Source organism: Hypanus sabinus, chromosome 13 (genome assembly GCF_030144855.1).
Source record: "Hypanus sabinus isolate sHypSab1 chromosome 13, sHypSab1.hap1, whole genome shotgun sequence".
Taxonomy (NCBI): Eukaryota; Metazoa; Chordata; class Chondrichthyes; order Myliobatiformes; family Dasyatidae; genus Hypanus; species Hypanus sabinus.
In genome coordinates this window covers 80041945-80060246 of record NC_082718.1, presented here as the reverse complement: position 1 = coordinate 80060246, position 18302 = coordinate 80041945, and the positions used below count along the sequence as shown (strand labels likewise).

The 18302-nt window shown below is 42.5% G+C and overlaps 2 protein-coding genes across 7 annotated transcripts in view; one reads left to right on the top strand and one right to left on the bottom strand.

Annotated features, from left to right (window-relative positions):
- pole (polymerase (DNA directed), epsilon) overlaps positions 1–8408 on the top strand; it is a 146518-nt gene extending 138110 nt beyond the window's left edge. The window contains exons 48-49 of the mRNA XM_059988023.1: positions 5352–5441; positions 5758–8408. Of these exons, the coding sequence (XP_059844006.1) occupies positions 5352–5441; positions 5758–5871 (204 nt within the window). The 3' untranslated portion in view covers positions 5872–8408. The remainder of the gene's footprint in view (positions 1–5351; positions 5442–5757) is intronic.
- Positions 8409–10837: 2429 nt separating this feature from the next.
- Positions 10838–18302, bottom strand: part of LOC132404044 (P2X purinoceptor 2-like) — an 86269-nt gene continuing 78804 nt past the window's right edge. For 5 of the 6 annotated variants that reach the window (XM_059988017.1, XM_059988020.1, XM_059988016.1 and 2 more), the window contains 2 exons: positions 14323–14452; positions 10838–11525 (listed from right to left, as the gene is read on the bottom strand). In XM_059988017.1, coding sequence (XP_059844000.1) covers positions 14357–14452 — 96 coding nt within the window. In that variant the 3' untranslated portion in view covers positions 10838–11525; positions 14323–14356. Of the gene's footprint in view, positions 11526–14322; positions 14453–18302 lie in introns of those variants that run through there. The other variant, XM_059988022.1, reaches the window with a different exon arrangement.

Below are 18302 nucleotides of genomic sequence, written 5' to 3'. Positions count from 1 at the left end.
GTTATTCCAGCGCTGTGTGTAGCACACCGCTACAATTGGTGACCCCGACGGCCCAAACAGAGATGCCGTATCTGTTCATGCAGTTTCGTTAAAACTGCCAAGCTTCTGGACGCTGTGACCTCACCTATGGTTCCAACAAGCAGAAGCCCAATTCCACATTCGGCAGATAACCTCGGATTCCACACGTTACTACCACGTAGTGAGCTCCCTTGACCAGGAGACGGCTGCCCTGGTTGAGGAGTTCATACAGTTGCCCCCGGAGGACGGCAAATACACAGCATTCAAAGCCCTGCTCATAAGGACTTTTGGACTCTCACGGTGCGAGCGAGCTGCCCACTTACTGCACCTGGATGGTTTGGGAGACAGGCCACCGTTGGCATTGATAAATGAGATGCTGACCCTGGCTGAAGGACACAAACCCTGCCTCATGTTTGAGCAGGCATTCCGAGAGCAGCTGCCCGAGGACATAAGCCTGCTGCTGTCCGACACGGATTTCAGCGATCCCCGGAAGATGGCGGCCCGGGCAGATGTGCTGTGAAAAGCCAAGAGGGAGAGTGGGGCGTCCGTCGCACAGATCACCAAGCCACGTGCCCAACAGCAGACCGGACCAGGCCCGGCAGCAGAGCCCACAAAACCCAGAGGCAGGAGTACGGAGGCCAACGAACAATGGTGCTTCTACCACCAGCGGTGGGGCACAGAAGCCCACCCTGCAACTTCCCAGGAAACGCCAGGGCCATCAGGATAGCCTCCTGTATGTCTGGGATAAACATTTGGGATGCCACTTTTTGGTCGACACCGGGGCCGAGATCAGCGTCTTACCTCTGACGAGTTACGACACCTGCAACAGAGAACTGGCAAATGGCAGCGCAATTTGGACCTACGGCACCCATACGGTGAGGCTACAGTTCAGCTCCAGCCGGTTCACATGGGACTTCACACTGGCCACCGTGGCCCAACCACTCCTGGGAGCGGATTTTTTGCGAGCTCACAGCCTGCTGGTTGACCTGCAAGGGAAGAGACTAGTCCATGCCAAGACTTTTCAAATGTTCTCCTTGAGTGAAGCCAAGTTACCAGCCCCATAACTGGACTCCATCACGCTGTCCAACAACGAATTCACCAGAGTTCTGGCAGATTTCCCATCAGTTCTGGCACCGCAGTTCACGGCAGCCATGCCCAGACATGGGGTACAGCACCAGATCCTGACTCAAGGGCCACCCCTCCACGCCCGTGCTCGAAGGCTTCCCCCGGACAAGCTCCGACTGGCGAAGGAGGAGTTCCAGAGGATGGAGGAATTGGGGATCATACAGTGGTCTGACAGACCATGCAGCGACTACCACAGACTGAACGAGGCTACAACACCGGACCGCTACCCTGTACCGCACATTCAGGACTTTGCAGCAAACCTGCACGGCGCAAGGATCTTTTCCAAGGTAGACCTCGTCCGGGGATATCATCAAGTCCTGATGCATCCAGACGACATCCCCAAAACAGCACTCATCACTCCGTTCAGCCTTTTTGAATTTCTCCGAATGCCGTTCGGCCTAAAGAATGCCACATAGACGTTCCAGCAGCTCATGGACGCGGTGGGACGCGACCTGGACTTTGCATTCATCTATCTGGACGACATCCTCATAGCCAGCAGTAGTCGTCAGGAGCATTTGACCCACCTCCGTCAACTCTATGCCCGACTGAATGAATACGGCCTAACAATCAACATGCCATCGACTTCCTGGGCCACAGGATTACTAAAGATGGGGCATCCCCTCTGCCCGCCAAGGTAGACGCGGTCCACCACTTCCCCCAACCCAACACACTCAAAGGCCTGCAGGAATTCGTGGGTATAGTGAATTTCTACCACCGCTTCCTCCCCTCAGCAGCCCGAAACGGATAAGGGCAAGGACATTACCTGGGACGGGAAGGCTGCAGCCGCTTTCGTTAAAACCAAAGAAGCCTTGGCAAATGCCGCGATGCTAGTATACCTCAGAACGGACGTCCCTACCGTCCTAACAGTGGACGCATCCAACACAGCAGTTGGGGGAGTGCTGGAACAACTCATCGAGGGTTGCTTTTAACCCCTGGCGTTCTTCAGCAAACACCTACAACCACCCAAACTCAAATACAGTGCTTTCAACCGGGAGCTGTTGGTACTGTACCTGGCAATCCGGCATTTCCGGTATTTCTTAGAATGTAGGCCCTTCACCGCGTTCATGGACCACAAACCGCTCACTTTTGCGTTCACGAAGGAGTCCGATCCCTGGTCGTCCCGCCAGCAGTGACATCTGTCCTACATCTCCGAATACACAACGAACATCCAGCACATCTCGGGAGAGGACAACGTCATTGCGGACGCACTATCCAGACCTACCATCCAGGCCCTGTCCCAGGGGGTCATACAGCGCTGGCGGAGGTGCAGCAGGCAGGCGATGGGATCCCTAGTTACAGGACTGCAGTCTCCTGTTTGCAGCTCTAAGACTTCCCCATAGGCCCAGGTGAGAGGACCCTACTGTGTGACATAGCTATCAGCCAACCTTGCCCCATTGTCCTGGTGGCGGCGAGTTTTCAACTCCATTCACAACTTAGCGCACCCCTCCATCAGGACAACTGTCCGGATGGTCTCCAGCGGGTCCGTTTGGCACGGACTCCGCAAGCAGGTCTGTGAATGGGCCAAAATGTGCACATAGTGCCAAACTGCCAAGGTGCAGCGACACACCAAAGCCCTCCTGCAGCGTTTCGACCACATTCATGTGGACATCATGCACCTCCTAACTATCGTGGACCGGTTCACAAGATGGCCAGAGGCAGTCCCGCTCACCGACACCACCTCTGAATCCTGAGCCCAAGCACTGATTGCAACCTGGGTAACTCGTTTTGGTGTACCAGCCCACATTACCTCCGACAGAGGTGCCCAGTTCACCTCCAGCCTGTGGTCAGCTATGGTCAGCCTTTTGGAAACACAGCTGCACCACACAACTGCCTACCACCCACAATCGAACGGGCTAGTGGTGATTCCACCATCACCTGAAGTCAGCTCTCTTGGCCCGCCTGAAAGGGCCTAACTGGGTGGACGAACTTCCCTGGGTCCTGCTCAGAATCCGCATGGCGCCCAAAGAGGATCTGCATACCTCGTCGGCCGAGTTGCTGTACGACGCACCCCTGGTCGTCCCAGGAGAGTTCATACCAGCCCCAAGGGGGCATGAGGAAGAACCCGCAGCAGTCCTGGACAGACTACGTGAGAGGCTCGGTAACCTGGCCCCCATACCCACTTCACAGCATGGACAGAGCCCAACCTGCGTATCCAAAGACCTGCAGAACTGTAAGTTTGTTTTTGTACGCCGGGGCGGACATCAGGCACCGCTACAGTGGCCCTACGAGGGGCTGTTTAAGGTGATCAGGAACAACGGGTCCACGTTCATACTGGACATTTGGGGGAAAGAGGAGGTTTTCACAGTGGACTGACTCAAACCAGCCCATGTGGACTTGGCGAAGCTGGTCGAGGTTCAGGCACTGCAGCGCAGAGGCAGACCTCCCAAACAAAGACCGACTCAGACTGTGGACATTGCGGGGTGTATTGCTGGTTCTGGGGGGGAGTTATGTGGTGACCCACTTTCCAGCGCACTCAAACCGGCTCACAAAACGGTGCACGTGGGCAGGGAGGCCGGCCCCAAAAAGGGCGCCAGGCCTTCTTCACCAGCAAGGGGGAAGCCCGCACACAGGAAGGGACTGTGAATATGCACCCCCGTATAGTATTCCCGCCCGGGGAGGGCGGAAACGGGAAGGCTTAAAAGCAAGGCCGCGAATTTTGAATAAAGTTTTAACGCAATTGCAACTCACCGTCTGCGTGTCGTTATTCCAGTGCTGTGTGTAGCACACCGCTACAAGCTCATGTTTTGTTTTGGTAGTCTCCAACCTAATGGCATCAACATTGATTTCTCCAATTTTTGATAACATCACCTCGCTGTTTTCCCCCTGCCTTCCCTTTATCCCTCTAGTTCTTTTACCCCTTCTTCTCTCCCCTACCCTCACAGTCTGCCCATCACCTACACTTTCCTCACTCTGGTCTTCCAGCTCTTTCCCTTTACTCCATGATCTACTGTCTTCTCCTTTCAGATTCCCCCTTCATCCCTTTCCCTCTTCTGCCTATCATCTCCCAGCTTCTCATATCATTTCTCTTTTCCCTGTACACAACCTTCCTGTCTTTTCCCCCTCACCTGAATTCACCTATCAACCCTCAGCTTGTACTCCTCTCCCTCCTGCCACCCTTTTATTTGGGCTTCTGACCTCTTTCTTTTCAATACTGTTGAAGAGTCTTGACGTGAAACAGCGGCTATCCATTTTTCTGCATAGCTGCTGCATTCCTACAGTGTTTTGTGTGTGTTGCTCCAGATATCAATCATCTGCAAGCTCTCTTATGTCTTGACCAGATCTGTGTTGTTCAGAATCATTTGGTACAATTTATTTTTTTGTGGCCTGCGGTAGAAGGAGCTGAGTTATACAGCTCTCGTTACATGCAGGTCAACTCTTTGAGTGATTATGCAGAAAGTTTGAAGTTAATAACTCATCTCCTTCTAGTTTAGGCCATGAACTTATCAATCACCCCTGATGAGTTATTAACCTCAAATTTTCTGCATAATCGCTCAAAAGAGTTGAACTGCATGTGCATGTAACAAGAGCTGTATAACTCATCTCCTTTTACCGTAGGCTACGAACCTATCAATCACCCCTGCTGTGGACAGTTTCTGGCGGTCCAAGATCCGTATGCTGCAGGACCTCTGGACTAAGTGTGTAAATGTAGGAGGGGACTATGTTGAAAAATAAATGCTAGGTTTTCTAAAATTGACGCCATCTACTTCAGGTCACAAACTTATAAATCACCCCTCGTAATAGGGTGACAGGGTAGAGATGCATCTCTACTAAAGGAGGTGTAAGGCACTTCTTCCCTCTGCTAGCCTGGAGATTACCCTTGGGCAAAATGTAGCACCTGCTTAACCACCTGATCAGGGTCATGTGAAGCCACGGGAGCAGGTGGAGGAGGGTCGTATGAACAGCTGGTGCATATCACAAGTCTTGGTTATGCGACCACTGATGCCATGTAGACAATCTCTGAAGAGTATTGATAAAGCTGGGGTCACCCATCTTATAAAGACGTAGCCCAGAAGAAGGCAATGGCAAACCATTTCTGTAGAAAAATTTGCCAAGAGCAGTCGCGGTCAAAACCCTGATCACCACATCATCCACATCTTCCAAGTTAATGTACTTTCCTATTAGTTGATGTAAAATGGCAACTATAAAGTTTGCTTGCTTGGAATAAGCTTGAAAAATGTTATGATTTAATTTCCTTTTTGTATCTTTAGGTTTGTTCAAAATGTAAAGGTGTCAAAGAAGCTAACATGCCTATCTACTGTCATTGTGCCCGGGACTTTGATTTGACAATTTCAATGATGGTAGGTTTCATTCCATACCAATATCTTCTGGTGTAATTGAATAAGCTTGATTTTACAGTGAGACTTTTTTTTCTGATGGTGGTTGGAAATTGGTTCCCTTTTCATTTTTACTACTACTTTGTTTCACTTTTGTTTTTGTTTTTCGGAAGTTTACTCATTTTGCTCAGATCTGCAAACACTAACCTAACCGAAACTTAGTAAAGATCAAATCAGTGACACAAGATTAGCCATCAAAAAACATCACCATCCCTGCTGGCATGGAACACAAAAACATGCCTAATTTGTCCCTTTTGTTTTTCTGTGTATGTACATACAGGGATTTATGGAGCAAATCCAGGTATTTAGGAACATTGCAAGACATTACAACATGCCCTTCCTGATGGAGACTGTTGATTGGATGTTTAAGATGAATATACACTTGAAGTCCTGAAGACAGAAGAATTAACAAGATAGAAGGCTAGCATGTACAAACAGCTTGTAGTCCATTGAAGCATTGGAAGCATTGTTAAATGTTTTTTTTTATCTTGGCAACTAATGCACTATCCCAGCTCCATGACAGCAGCTGACTTGCCGAACAACGCAAGGAAAACAATTTCTTCCTATAAGGCAAATTTCCAACAGTACCACAAAAAGGTTAGATAAAACCAGTTTTGTTTTTTGAAAGACACCAACTGCATCCTGGTGCAGCCTTTTGATACTAATAAATTAAAATTTTCTTTGTTCTATAACTTACATTTCATATTCATTTATCTGTGGATGTAAGCTACGTCCAAAAAGGAACTACTATCTAGTATTACACTAAGTTTGAAAGGGTTTAAGTTTCATAAACTTCTCCAATTAAAATAATCAATTTATGAAGCTTGTCTCAAACTGAAGAGGTCAACTCCTGGACTTTGTCCCTGCTATATGTTTAATTGACAAAGTGTGTAAAATTTTGTGGGATGCTGAGCTTATAAACCTCATACAAATTTCTTCAAGTTTTGAACAACATTTATAGAAGGTGCTTTTTCCAAACTGTTTAACACAGGTTTGTAAAAAACACAATCATGGAACAGTCGTACACCATGAGCAGGAAATGAAAGAGACATTTCCAAATACTGTAGATTATAATTGCTTGAAAAGTAAGTGTAAACAAGTCTAAACAAGCTGTAAGTCTGTACATATTTAGTATCAATCCTTTAGTAATTTTATAACAGAAGCCGAAAGAAAACTGTTGAACATTCATTTAAATATACTTATCAGTTAAACTCCAGAGAGTCAGCAGCATTTGTGGAAGTATCTGATATCCTAATTTGTGATCTTGTATATTTTTGAAATGCACAATGTAATAAAGAACTTGCTCTGTAATTCACAAATGTATTTTTCACAACTAAGCTGCAAAATAAGTTCCCTTTATCCTTTTAATAATTCTGTTTCATTTTTTTTGTCTTTACATACAAATGACTTAGCATTTATTTCTAAAGGAATAATAAATATGAAGTACCAAATGATCCACATAGGCATTGTGAATAAAGAGTATACACTAGCAGCAGCTAACAAAAACTTGCACTTGGTTTGATTTTTTATTTCAAGCCAGTTCAGATTCCATGACTGATTTATTGAGCACAATTGTATAGTTATGCTATCCCTCCACCTTTTTATTCTGGTGTCTTTCCCCTTCCTTTCTAGTCCTGAAGAAAGGCCTAAACCGTCATTTTTTATTAATTTCTATACATGTTGCCTGACTAGCTGAGTTCCTCCGGCATTTTGCGTGTGTGTGGTATAGTTATGCAATTAGAGCTGTGTGGCACAAAGGCTACATGCATGGGAGCTTTTCAGTTACTGCGCTGCCATGCACCTGTGCTGATTAGAGCGAACAGAGCTTGCATAAGAGAAGCTTGAAAATCACCAGAAATGTTTGGTTAAACAAAAGAAAAATGATACTGGTATCTGGTGGACTAATGTTATCTTGTATTCATCTGAAGGTGAAGGGTGGAGGAATTGCAATATGGTTGAATGCAAAAGTACTTTGGGTATACTTGGTTAGATCTTGCCTATACCTTTAACTATGATTGCTGGAAGGCTTGGGTAAGCAAAGGAGGAATGTGGCCGATAAGCAATCCACTATATACAGAGAGGGAGATTGGTGGGGAGATAATCCAGTTTCTGCATGCCTTTTCTGAGTCTGACTGAAAATAACTTATATTTATTTATTAATGAACCAAATCCTTGTTTTTTTAAGCTTGCAGTTTAACTATGTATTGCAAGTGTTTGGGGCAGAGTAATGTTCTTCAGTCATCATGCTGGCTCCCATCTGTTGCCATGTTATTGTGCAGATAAGCTGCAGAGAGCGATTAAAACGAACATCGCAAGCAATAGTCTGTAACATCTATTTGGAGGCAATTTGATGCGGCAGAGATGAGGCGAGACAAAACAGTGTTGCCAAGAGCAAGGAAGACCTGAGGTTTGATTGATATAAGAGCCAGGCTGAATCAGAAAGGACAGATACAGGCTGAATCGAGGCAGCATTTAAAGCGACTGAACTGATGTTTGGATGAAGATTTAAGCACTAGGCCAGATTGAAAAGGTCAGGGTTTTAGGGCTCGAGGTGCGGGTTACAGTTGGTTCAGTTAGCTGCTCTGTGACATTTACTCGACTCTGCGCTGAGCTAAGGGTTCATCGACAAACTGTTTGTAAACTTCAGTTCAGAATGCAATTTGTTTGTGTGATTTGTTTCTTTTTCTCTGCACATTGGGTGTTCGACGGTTTAAAAAAAATTTTTTTTGGGTTTCTTTGTTTTATGGCTGCCTGCTAGGACACAAATCTCAAGACTGTGTAAAGCATACATACTTTGATAATTATTTTGTATTTTAATTGTAATTAGAATATAATTTTTTTCCGTTGGGATTACTTTTGGCAAGAAGTGCTATATTTAAATGATCAGAAGACCAAAATATTTTTTATTCTCAATTGAATATTTTTTTATTGACTTACAGTGCAATGCAAATAAAATATTAACATTTTACTACTTTGGGACATATTCATTCTTTTAGTTTGGTTTGTGTTCAGCTTGTATTCCACTGAACAATTGTTTCCAGTAAAAAATGCAGGCATTTGTTAATGTTTGCAAGCCTTTTGTATTAAGGCCATTTGAGCAATAGATCTGTCGATATTTATCCTCCATATCAACCACTTTCCACGCTGCGAATCCCTTATCTTCTCTTTATTACTTTACTTACTTCCCTTTACACTACTGGCACTTAGGGCAGCAATGAAGGTCCTGCATCTCTGTTGGTCCTCAGCCATCTTCTCTATTGCGGCTCATGATCTTATTGCCTCTGTGGTATGGCACCAAGTTGTCTTTGGTCTCCTGTATTTCCTATTCCTTCAGGAGTCCAGTGAAGTGCTGGCTTGATGATGGGGAAAGAGTAGGGCATGGGTGAAATTCCTTCTTGGTTAGAAAATACAGAGGATCTTGAGACTTACGGTGTGTCATGCACCAGTATTTTGACCCGTACTTAACTTCCCCTTAAATGCATTTGTGTTTTTTGATGCAACTTTTTTGTGGTAGTGTGTTCCACATTGAAACTGAGAAACAAAATTTTGATAGTTTTTTTTCCTTACAGATATTTTCATCCCCAACCTCCAGGTTGCATGGTTTAACTGTATATGTGGGTGACTTCAATGATCATATGTTTATGAAGAATTGAACAAAGGAGCTGATCAATAAGGAATTAGAATAGTAACATAGTCAAGGGTTTCAATAACAAGTAAGTTGATGCAGTGGTGGAGTCAGGCATTGTGAAGTTGAAGGTAGGCAGTCTTCATGATGGTCTGAATATGACGGAAATTCATTCTGAGGCAAGTATTTGCACCATGTTTGTAAGTGGTCTGGTTCAGACACTTACCAGAGAGGAAGTACAGTAGTGTGAAACAGAGAAGTTTCTGAGAACAAAACACAATGCTGACAGGTCAGCAGTCTGTATTTCAAGCAACAAAAAATACTTCCATGAGCAGCACTAAAAATTAATCCGTTTCAGGGTTTATGTTGCTTCTTTCCCTAATTATCTGAAAATCATCATGCCAGAAGTGGGATATTTGTTGATTGCACAATGTTTATTTCTGTTTACATTAAAGCAGTCCACACCTGTATGCAGCAAGATGTAGCCCATATTTGGCAAAAGGATGAAAACAGTAACTAGCCACATCGTAGCCAGACACCAGTGACATAGCCATCACCATTGATCAAATTTATTTAGAGCGATCACATAATATTGTGGATATATGACCAGTCAGAGGTTATGTGACCTCTGAGTACTTATCTCCTGACATCCTAATGTCTTTTAACTATCTTCCATTCTAAATATTCATCTACCCAGTGCCTTCCATGATCACATCTACAAATGCATTGTAGTTTTCTTTCTAGGCTGCTCTGATAGCGCTTCCTATGCCATTCTTTCCAGTGCAACAGCCACCATTCACCAATAAGACTCCAATCAATCTTCCCACACACACCATTTTGTTAGTGCAATTGACAAAGTCAACATTCACTGCCTTTGAGGTGGTGTCTTTATTGGTAAAGATACTTGCATAATTCTGTTAGGCAGAAAACCCCAGGGTTTGAACCCAATTTATAATGGAGATTGTATTTCTGACAGGATAGTATTTGGAAGGGAACTTTCACGTGAAGTTGTTCTTGTGCTTCTTGAGTGTCCTTTGAGGCAGACACTTGAAAAAGTCTTACATTTGCTGCAATGCATTTTGTAATGGTGCACAGCAGGCACAGTGCACGTCTAGAGGAAAAAGAAGCATTCGGGACATTAAATGGGAGCCAGTCAAATGAGCAACTTAGTCCTGGATGTCAGGTTTCCAGCATATAGTTTTATTAAGCTATGCAAGTCATTAGAATTCAAATATACTAACACAAAATGCTGGAGAACTCAGCAGGCCGGGCAGCATCTATGGAAACAAATATAGTTGATGTTTTGAGCCAGAATCCTTTGGCTGGACTGTACTTTTTTCCATAGATGCTGCTTGCCCTGCTGAGTTCCTCCAGCATTCTGTGTGCGTTGCTTGGATTTCCAGCATCTGCAGATTTTGTCTTGTTTGAGAATTCAAATATATTCCAGTTAGATTTGCTTGTGTCTTGTGGAGAAGCTTTCAGGAGTCACCCGACCCCTGTATTACACACTCACAGGATTCCTGAGGGTTCAGTTGCAGAAAGCATCCACCCACCTTTGCATCACTTAAAGGAAATTAAAGTTTTATTCCCCCCCCCCCCTCAAGGTTTGGTGGTGTGTATTAGGAACCACTATCAGAATCAGTCTGGTCAGAATCTTGGGGGCACATTTATTTTACAATGGGTGGTTGGGTTGCAATGTTGCGTGGAGGTTGTAGAAATTGAAAGCAATTAGACATTATTTCAAAAATAAAAGTCAAAGAACATTTAATGTCTGTGTATGGATACAGTAACTTAAATTTGTGCTCTTTACAGACTTCCATGTAACAAACCCCATAAAATAACAGAAACCTCAACCCCAAAGCCACCCTCCCTTTGCAAACACATCAAACCCCCCCCCACCCCACCACCATGCGAGCAGCAGCAGAAGCACCAAAGAGTCCATTGATCCAGAGTCCATCAAACTACAGTTCACAAACCAGCACTTTGGTATCTCAGACAGGCTCTCTCCCCCTCTCCAGTGGCGGGGAGAGAGGTCACTCATACAACACTGAGAGCAGAGACCAGCGACTTGCTGCTCCGATATTACAATATTCCACATCACTTCTCAAAGACTGATAGACTCTTTCCCCATCAAAAGAGTACAGGGGCCTTTTCCAACAGCAGCCAGCGATTAGCAAATACACTGCTTGCTGTCTTGCTGTTTCAGTCTTCCACAGCACTTCAGTCAGTGAAATTGGCGAGGAACCAGGTCGCCCACGGGGCCGCTCCTGACTTCTGACCTCCCAGCCCCGAGGGCACACGTCTTCCAGGCTGTTCCCGGAGATAGCGAAGTGCTAGGCCGCACAGTCAGTCCGAAAACCCGCCACTTGCAAAGAACTGTAGTTTGAACTGTAGATCACTGTTTCCAACAGAACCACAACCACCTTGTGAAGAAAGACAAGAGAAGTAAGCTGATTTGTGGAAGAACTGGGAGAAGTCGCTTGGGTCTGCAGTATCTACTGGCGTCATCTAACTATTACATTGAATTAATTATTGATTTTTAATTTTCAATATGAAAATGTATTTTTATGTTTTTACTACATAATCAAGCAAAAGCTAAGAACCACTCACCTTACTTTAACATTAGAATCTTACTGTGTTAAAGGAAATAATCCATCCTATTGTGCTTGTGCCTGTTTATGTTTTTATATATAAAGAGCTTGCCAGCCTGCCCTGCTCCTTTGATCCCTATTACCATACTAAACACTGCAAAAGCCTAACTATTGAGTGATGATTGGGACTTGGTCACTTGATGCAGAAGCTTAGCAGCCCTGATTGAAAAGGATTTTCGTTAAGTTGGATTTTGATATTATCACAATTTACAAGACCTCAAAGGGTTAGTTTTACTGTCTTCTGTCATTATTGCATTAGATTAAGAAAGTGGCAGAAAATTTGGCAGCCAATAAATGGATCGCATAATTCAGAAAAGAGGTGTCAAGTAAGTATAAAGAAGGAAAAAAAAAAGATATGCTTGCAAGATGAGAAAAAACTGAAATTACACATGTAGAAGTTCTGATATGTGCAATCCAGATCAGTTGTTTAAAAGAAATCTTATACGTCTTGAGACTCATGCCAAGCTTCAGGTATCTGGTGGCTTGCTTTCATATGTGAGCCCCATGGTGGCTTTTAACCTGGTTTCTCCTGAGAAGAATCACAAACAAGCTTAATTTTGCTCTAAACCAGCATACAGATAGCAATATTTTCAAAAAAAAATCCAACAGATAGTAATTAAGATTACTGAAAGTAACCAAAGGCTTTCAACAGCCAAATTAATTCACTTGGTGCAATCCCAGGCCTGTTTCTTCTTGCTCTGATGTATTTCTGCACTAAGCTTTCACAGTTGCCCACTGATCCCTTAGTAGCAAGAAACTTTGTAATTGCAGTTTAGTCATTGTCAGCTAAACTGTATAAATGTTCTTATTCCACAAACTTCTTTCCCTATTTCCACCTTCCATAAACATTACTGAAGAGGTTTTCAAGGATTAAAAATGATCTTTAAAAATAAAAGGGTGGACTTTATATTAAAAAAACAATTATCTACAAATAATCCTTTATAGGAATATGATTTATAATATGAAAACCTTTGAGTATATAAACATGAAATCTAAAATCAACAGGGTTGTCATTGCCTTTAAATATCTGTACTTTTTCCCCTTTGTTATTAGCATAGAGTTGTTCAGTGTTGAATTAGGCTCTTCAGACCACCACACCACATCAATACTAGTTATCAAATATTCATTTATAACATTTACCAGCACGTAGTCCGTAGCAACCTTCACCTTGATTATTCAACTGCTTGTCCAAATACTTTATTAAAATATTACAATATCTGCCTCTATATAACTTTGGGCCATATGTCCCAGTCTGTGGCCATCCCCAGGTGGAAAAGAAAATTCTCAGATGCCCTCTACCCTATCTATGCCCATCATAATGAAAATGTTATCACTGTCCACCCTATGCACTGTCTTAAGTTGACACCTGTTGAATGATAGCAACTTAGTTAAATGTTTGTCTTGAGTTACTGTGCGGGTACTAGCTGAACTGAAAAGGCATAAATAGATACATATTAGAGCAAGGGTTCCAAACCCTTTTATGCCATGGACCTCAGGTTGGGAACCGCTGCATTGCCACAAAAGAACTTCAGGAGAAAAAGTTTTCTCTGTTATACACAATACACAGGTGGTTTATTGCCTAGATATAAGTGTTATACCCAACAGAAAGCATGTTCCTTGAAGGTATTATTTGTTATGTCATCTGATGTTACATGTCACTTGGAAGACAGATGGACCACATCAGGAACGCATGATCAATTTTTATTCCCTTACAGGGTCTGATAAAAGACCTTTCAAAGGCCACAAGAGTAACGCTGTAAGAATATTTTCTAGTTTAACAAACCTTAGCTATATGGTATTAAGAACAATAGTCATTTACTTTGGAGATGTGAAGACTTGGAGCTGAAAGACCACTCCAGTTTAACAGATTAAATAGAACAGGGGGAGCTGGATCAGTTATTGACTGGGAAAGAGTGAATTAAAAACCATTCGGCTCATTGGGTCTGCTCTGCCATTCAATCATGGCTGATCCAATTCTTCCAGTCATCCCAACTCCCCTGTCTTCTCCCCATACCCTTTGGTGCCCTGGCTAATCAAGAGCCTATCTATCTCTATTGTAGGCTCCATTTGTTCCATTTTCTCACTAAGACTTATTCTGATCAGTTCCCAGAGCTGGAGAGAATTATCTAGAGTAAGTTACTGGCTCTTAAGAAGAGAAATGGAATGTCTAGTTTAAAAAAAATATCTCCAGTGGTATTGATTAGTGGGTAGGTTTGTTAGTGCAGGTTTTCTTGTTTGACCAAGTGGTATGTTCTTTGGACAGTGCCATTTTGGCCACTAGAGCAATATTAAACAGTCGACAGTGGTAGTTTCCGTGCCTAAACATATCTTGTATTGTATATGACATTAGTATTGTAGCTGATTTGTCACATTTGTTACTAATGCAATTGAGAAAGAGCCTGTTTGATTTCTTAACTAGTTTGTGTCCAAGACAAAGGTGGGTGGTGGCTCTCTATACAAAAACTCTGGAGAAATCATGAAAACAATGTTCACTCTAAACAAAAAATCAATGTCATCTATTTGTTTTAATTTGATTGCCCAAGAGTTATTCCACCTTGATGTACCTTACCTACAATGTACCATTGTTGATAATGTTATCTAAATCAACAATCTGTACAATCATGTGAAGGTCTTGTCATCAATTTCTTTTCTGCAGTTCCAGGAACATCATGTGCCAGTTTATTTTCTTCATTATGTACCTGTGTAGTTTAAAAATAAAGTTTCATGAATATCTCTATGTACTAAATGCAAATGGAACCATTGTACCAGGTATGGACAGAAGAACATCTTGCTGCAGGTTGTATTTACATCTTTAGTTTTTTATTTTCAGATCTTAACTATTTTCAAAATCCAGACTGAAAAATAGCTTTTCTCCTAGGGCTCTTGTGCAACTGGTAATGCCAATTGTCTTCACTATAGACCATCTCTTAAGCCTAATTACATGGGCATGTACAATATTTGGTTTAAATGGAGCAGCAACCTTCCTTTGATTTCAGTGTTTTTTTAAAATTTCAGCCTTAATTCTTGATGGTATTTTATATTGGATCATTGTACTTTATAACTTGGGCATGTACAGTGCTTGAATGAGGCCGCCACTATTTCTTTTAATTTGAGTGTTGTTTGTTTTTTGTTCAGTAGTAACTTGGATGCCATTCTAAGTAACCCAGATGTTATTTTAAATTTAGTCATTGAACTGCCAGTATGCTGTTTTGCACAGAATGAAGTAGCCCTGCAATCTCGTTCTCAGCAATGACAATAATGCTCAAACTCATTGCTCAAACTTTAGACTGTATGTCATTGAAACCCCATATTGCTGAATAATGAAGATGTCTGCCTAAACACTGTTGTCATTTTATATTCAAGGTTTTTTTTGGAATAAAAAAAATCCAATAATTTACAATCCTTTGAGCAAACTTTCCAATTTATTTTGGTTTTAAATTCTCCATGCTGAGGAAACAACAGTGTACATTCTCAGAATATCAATCTCTCCCTCTCAGAATATTCCATGTCTGAATGAGATCGGCTCAGAATTTCTCAAACTCCAGTGAGTACAAATTGGTTTTATTCAGTCTCAACTCAGTGAGTCAGCAACTCAAGGATCAAACCTGGGTATCAATGCTAAACCAATTCCAAAATAACTACATTCTTCAGAAGTGTGAAAGAAAACGCAAGTGCTAGAAATCTTAAATAAAAACACAAATGTTAGAAACACTCAGCCAGTTGGGAAGAAACTGTGGAAGGCGAAAAAAAGCTGGAGCTTCAAGTCAAAGATATTTTGTCAGAATTATATTCTCCCTTGGATGGAGAGATAACCAACGCTTAGTTCTCCAGGTACTTCACACGTAGTCTTTCACCAGCACACTACAATTACTTGAAAGACTACCTTCCTTCTGTGCAACTATCTTGCAATTAAATCCCACTTAATTTTTGCCTTTCCATTTGCTGATTGTATCTGCATGTCTACCTGCCCCATTTCATGAACCAATACCGGTGGAGGTGGGGTGCAGAGATCTTGATGTGTACTCACTCTGCAGAACCTACAGCCCTTGGCTTTATTGGGGCTGCAAAGGAAGGAGCCATCAGGATAGTCAGAGGCTGCTGAGTGAGCCTCCAGATGGCTATGGATCAAGAGGCGTGACCCGTGGACAAATGCTGAAGCCGTGGCCTGGACAACCCTGGCTGGGTTTCCTGGGTAAGGGTGCTTGCTGTTGAAAGACCCGAATCACTCAGGACCCCAGGTTACGTCACTAATTATTGTGTTCCAGTGCACCCTACAATGTACCTCAGCATCAGGATCCCTCTGTATGCAACTTTTCATTGACTAGTTAAGAGGAGGATTTAAAGTCATACAGACAAGCATAACACAAAAGTAATCAAGAACCCATAGACTTTTACAGTTCATATGAAGGTGGAGGCATAGAGGTAGTGTCTGTGTCAAACAACCAGCCAAGGTGACTGCACTGCATGAAGACTGTGTAGATCTTTGCTTAGTTACATATGAGAAATGGAAAGATTTTCAGTCACTTGCCCAAAGCAGTGGTTAGGTGCAGTTTTACTGTTTCTAGCATTGATATATTTAGAGTACTATTTCAAAATATAGGCAATTCTTTCTCTCTCTTATAAAGACATTATTTCTGTCTTGCTATGCAATTGGTTGTAGCAAAATTTGGAGTTTGTTTCCTGATTTTCCATTGGTAAGCTATTGGCCTGTTATTTGTCTATGCACTGAAAGCTTGATCAGTCAAAGATCTTAATATATAGTGAACAGTGAAAGATGACAACAGTTCTACAGATGAATTGTCAAAATTGTCATGAATACAGTACTGGTGGGGGGGGTGGTGTCAGGGACTAAACTGAACTGAAAATGAACACATAGAGATCCATACATACAGCCAGCCTCCAACTATTGTTTTCTAGCATCAGTTAAACCTAACTTGCACTGTTCCGACATCAGACTTGCAGACACTAGAAATCTAAGGTAAAGAAAGTGCTAAAAATGCCCAGTAGGTCGAGCAGCAGCTGAAGTGAGACAGACTTAATGTTTTGGGTGAACAGCATTCAGTAGTGTTGCACAGCTTAAAGCTGGCCTGATCCTCTGATTTGGGAGCAGAGGCAGGAATTGTGGATTTTTGGAGAAACTATTCGGCCTACAACAAGGAAGGGAGGGCATGGTTTTCATAAACAACTGGAAATTGTGATCTGGAGTTAAAGAAAAATGAAATGGAAATCTGAATTCATAGGGAATCTTGCATTCAACAAGCAGCAGAAACCAATCAGTATTAGGAGTCTAAAGAACAGTACTGTGTGAAATACAACAGACTTGTATAATGGTTTCAAGATCAGTAAGCGAGTTCACATCCTGTCAGTTACACCACTAACCTAAAAATACTATTTTTTTCCACCATAACCAAATACTCACCTTGCAACAGCACCTGCATCTTGAAATTGTATGTTTGTCTTCATCTGGTTAACAGCACTGCTACTCGCATTCCCAATTTCCAGTTTAAACAGTCCCAATGAAGTGTCTTGGCTCATAATTTCAACTGTTTATTCCCCTCCATAAATGCTGTCTGACCTGATTTCCTCCAGCATTTTGTATGTGTTACCCTTTATGTTACTGTTTATCATCCTCCTAGCTATTGTTACCTTCAGGCTGTCCTCCCCATTTGTTTTTGTCTGCCTCCATCCACCATCCATATGCCTCTTTCTCCAAATTTCCTCCCTCCCCCCAATACCTTGACCTGCCCACCATCCTTGGTCTGCCAAACACCTCGGCTCCTGTCCCATTACCCCCACTCTCCTCTTACACTAACTACTTCTCCTCTCACCTGTCTTAATGTAGTATTTCAACCCCAAACATCTACAATTCTTTTGCTGCACACAACTGCTGCTTGACCCACTCTAACAGGAGATTCAAACATTATCAGTCGGTTTAATGAAGAACATTTACTGCCACAGGCAGAAATCTCCAGGTTATTTGAATCTAGCTGTGGGCTGTTATATTGTGAGCTACCTGTCTGTTGTGGATAATCTATAAGCGCAAGTAATTTTTCAACTGGAAAATTACATTTCTCTAACGAGGGTGGTTTGGTAGCGTAGTGATCACCAGTCTGTAAGGAGCTTTTACATTCTTCCTATGACCACATGGCTTTCTTCCGGGTGCTCTAATTTCCTTCTACATCAGAAAAATGCATTGTAGATTGTATTGCATTGCATTGTACGTTGTAGATGTGCTATGTTGATGCAGGAAGCTTGGCAACACTAGTGCACTTAACTGGATGCAACCTATGCATTTCACTGTATGCTTCAATATACATATGACAAATAAAGCTAATCTAATCATTTTGGAAAATTAAAACGCTACTCATTGATCACTAAAATATTAGTTCATAACAATAAACCCAGTCAGTTCAAGCAAATTTGATCACAAACACTTCCTGACATCTGATCACAACAGAGATGGACAACTGCGGAATCCCTGGCTTAGAGGTACACAAGCACTATTTTTAATTACACACCACAGAAAATAGTAATTTTTATATTTGAACA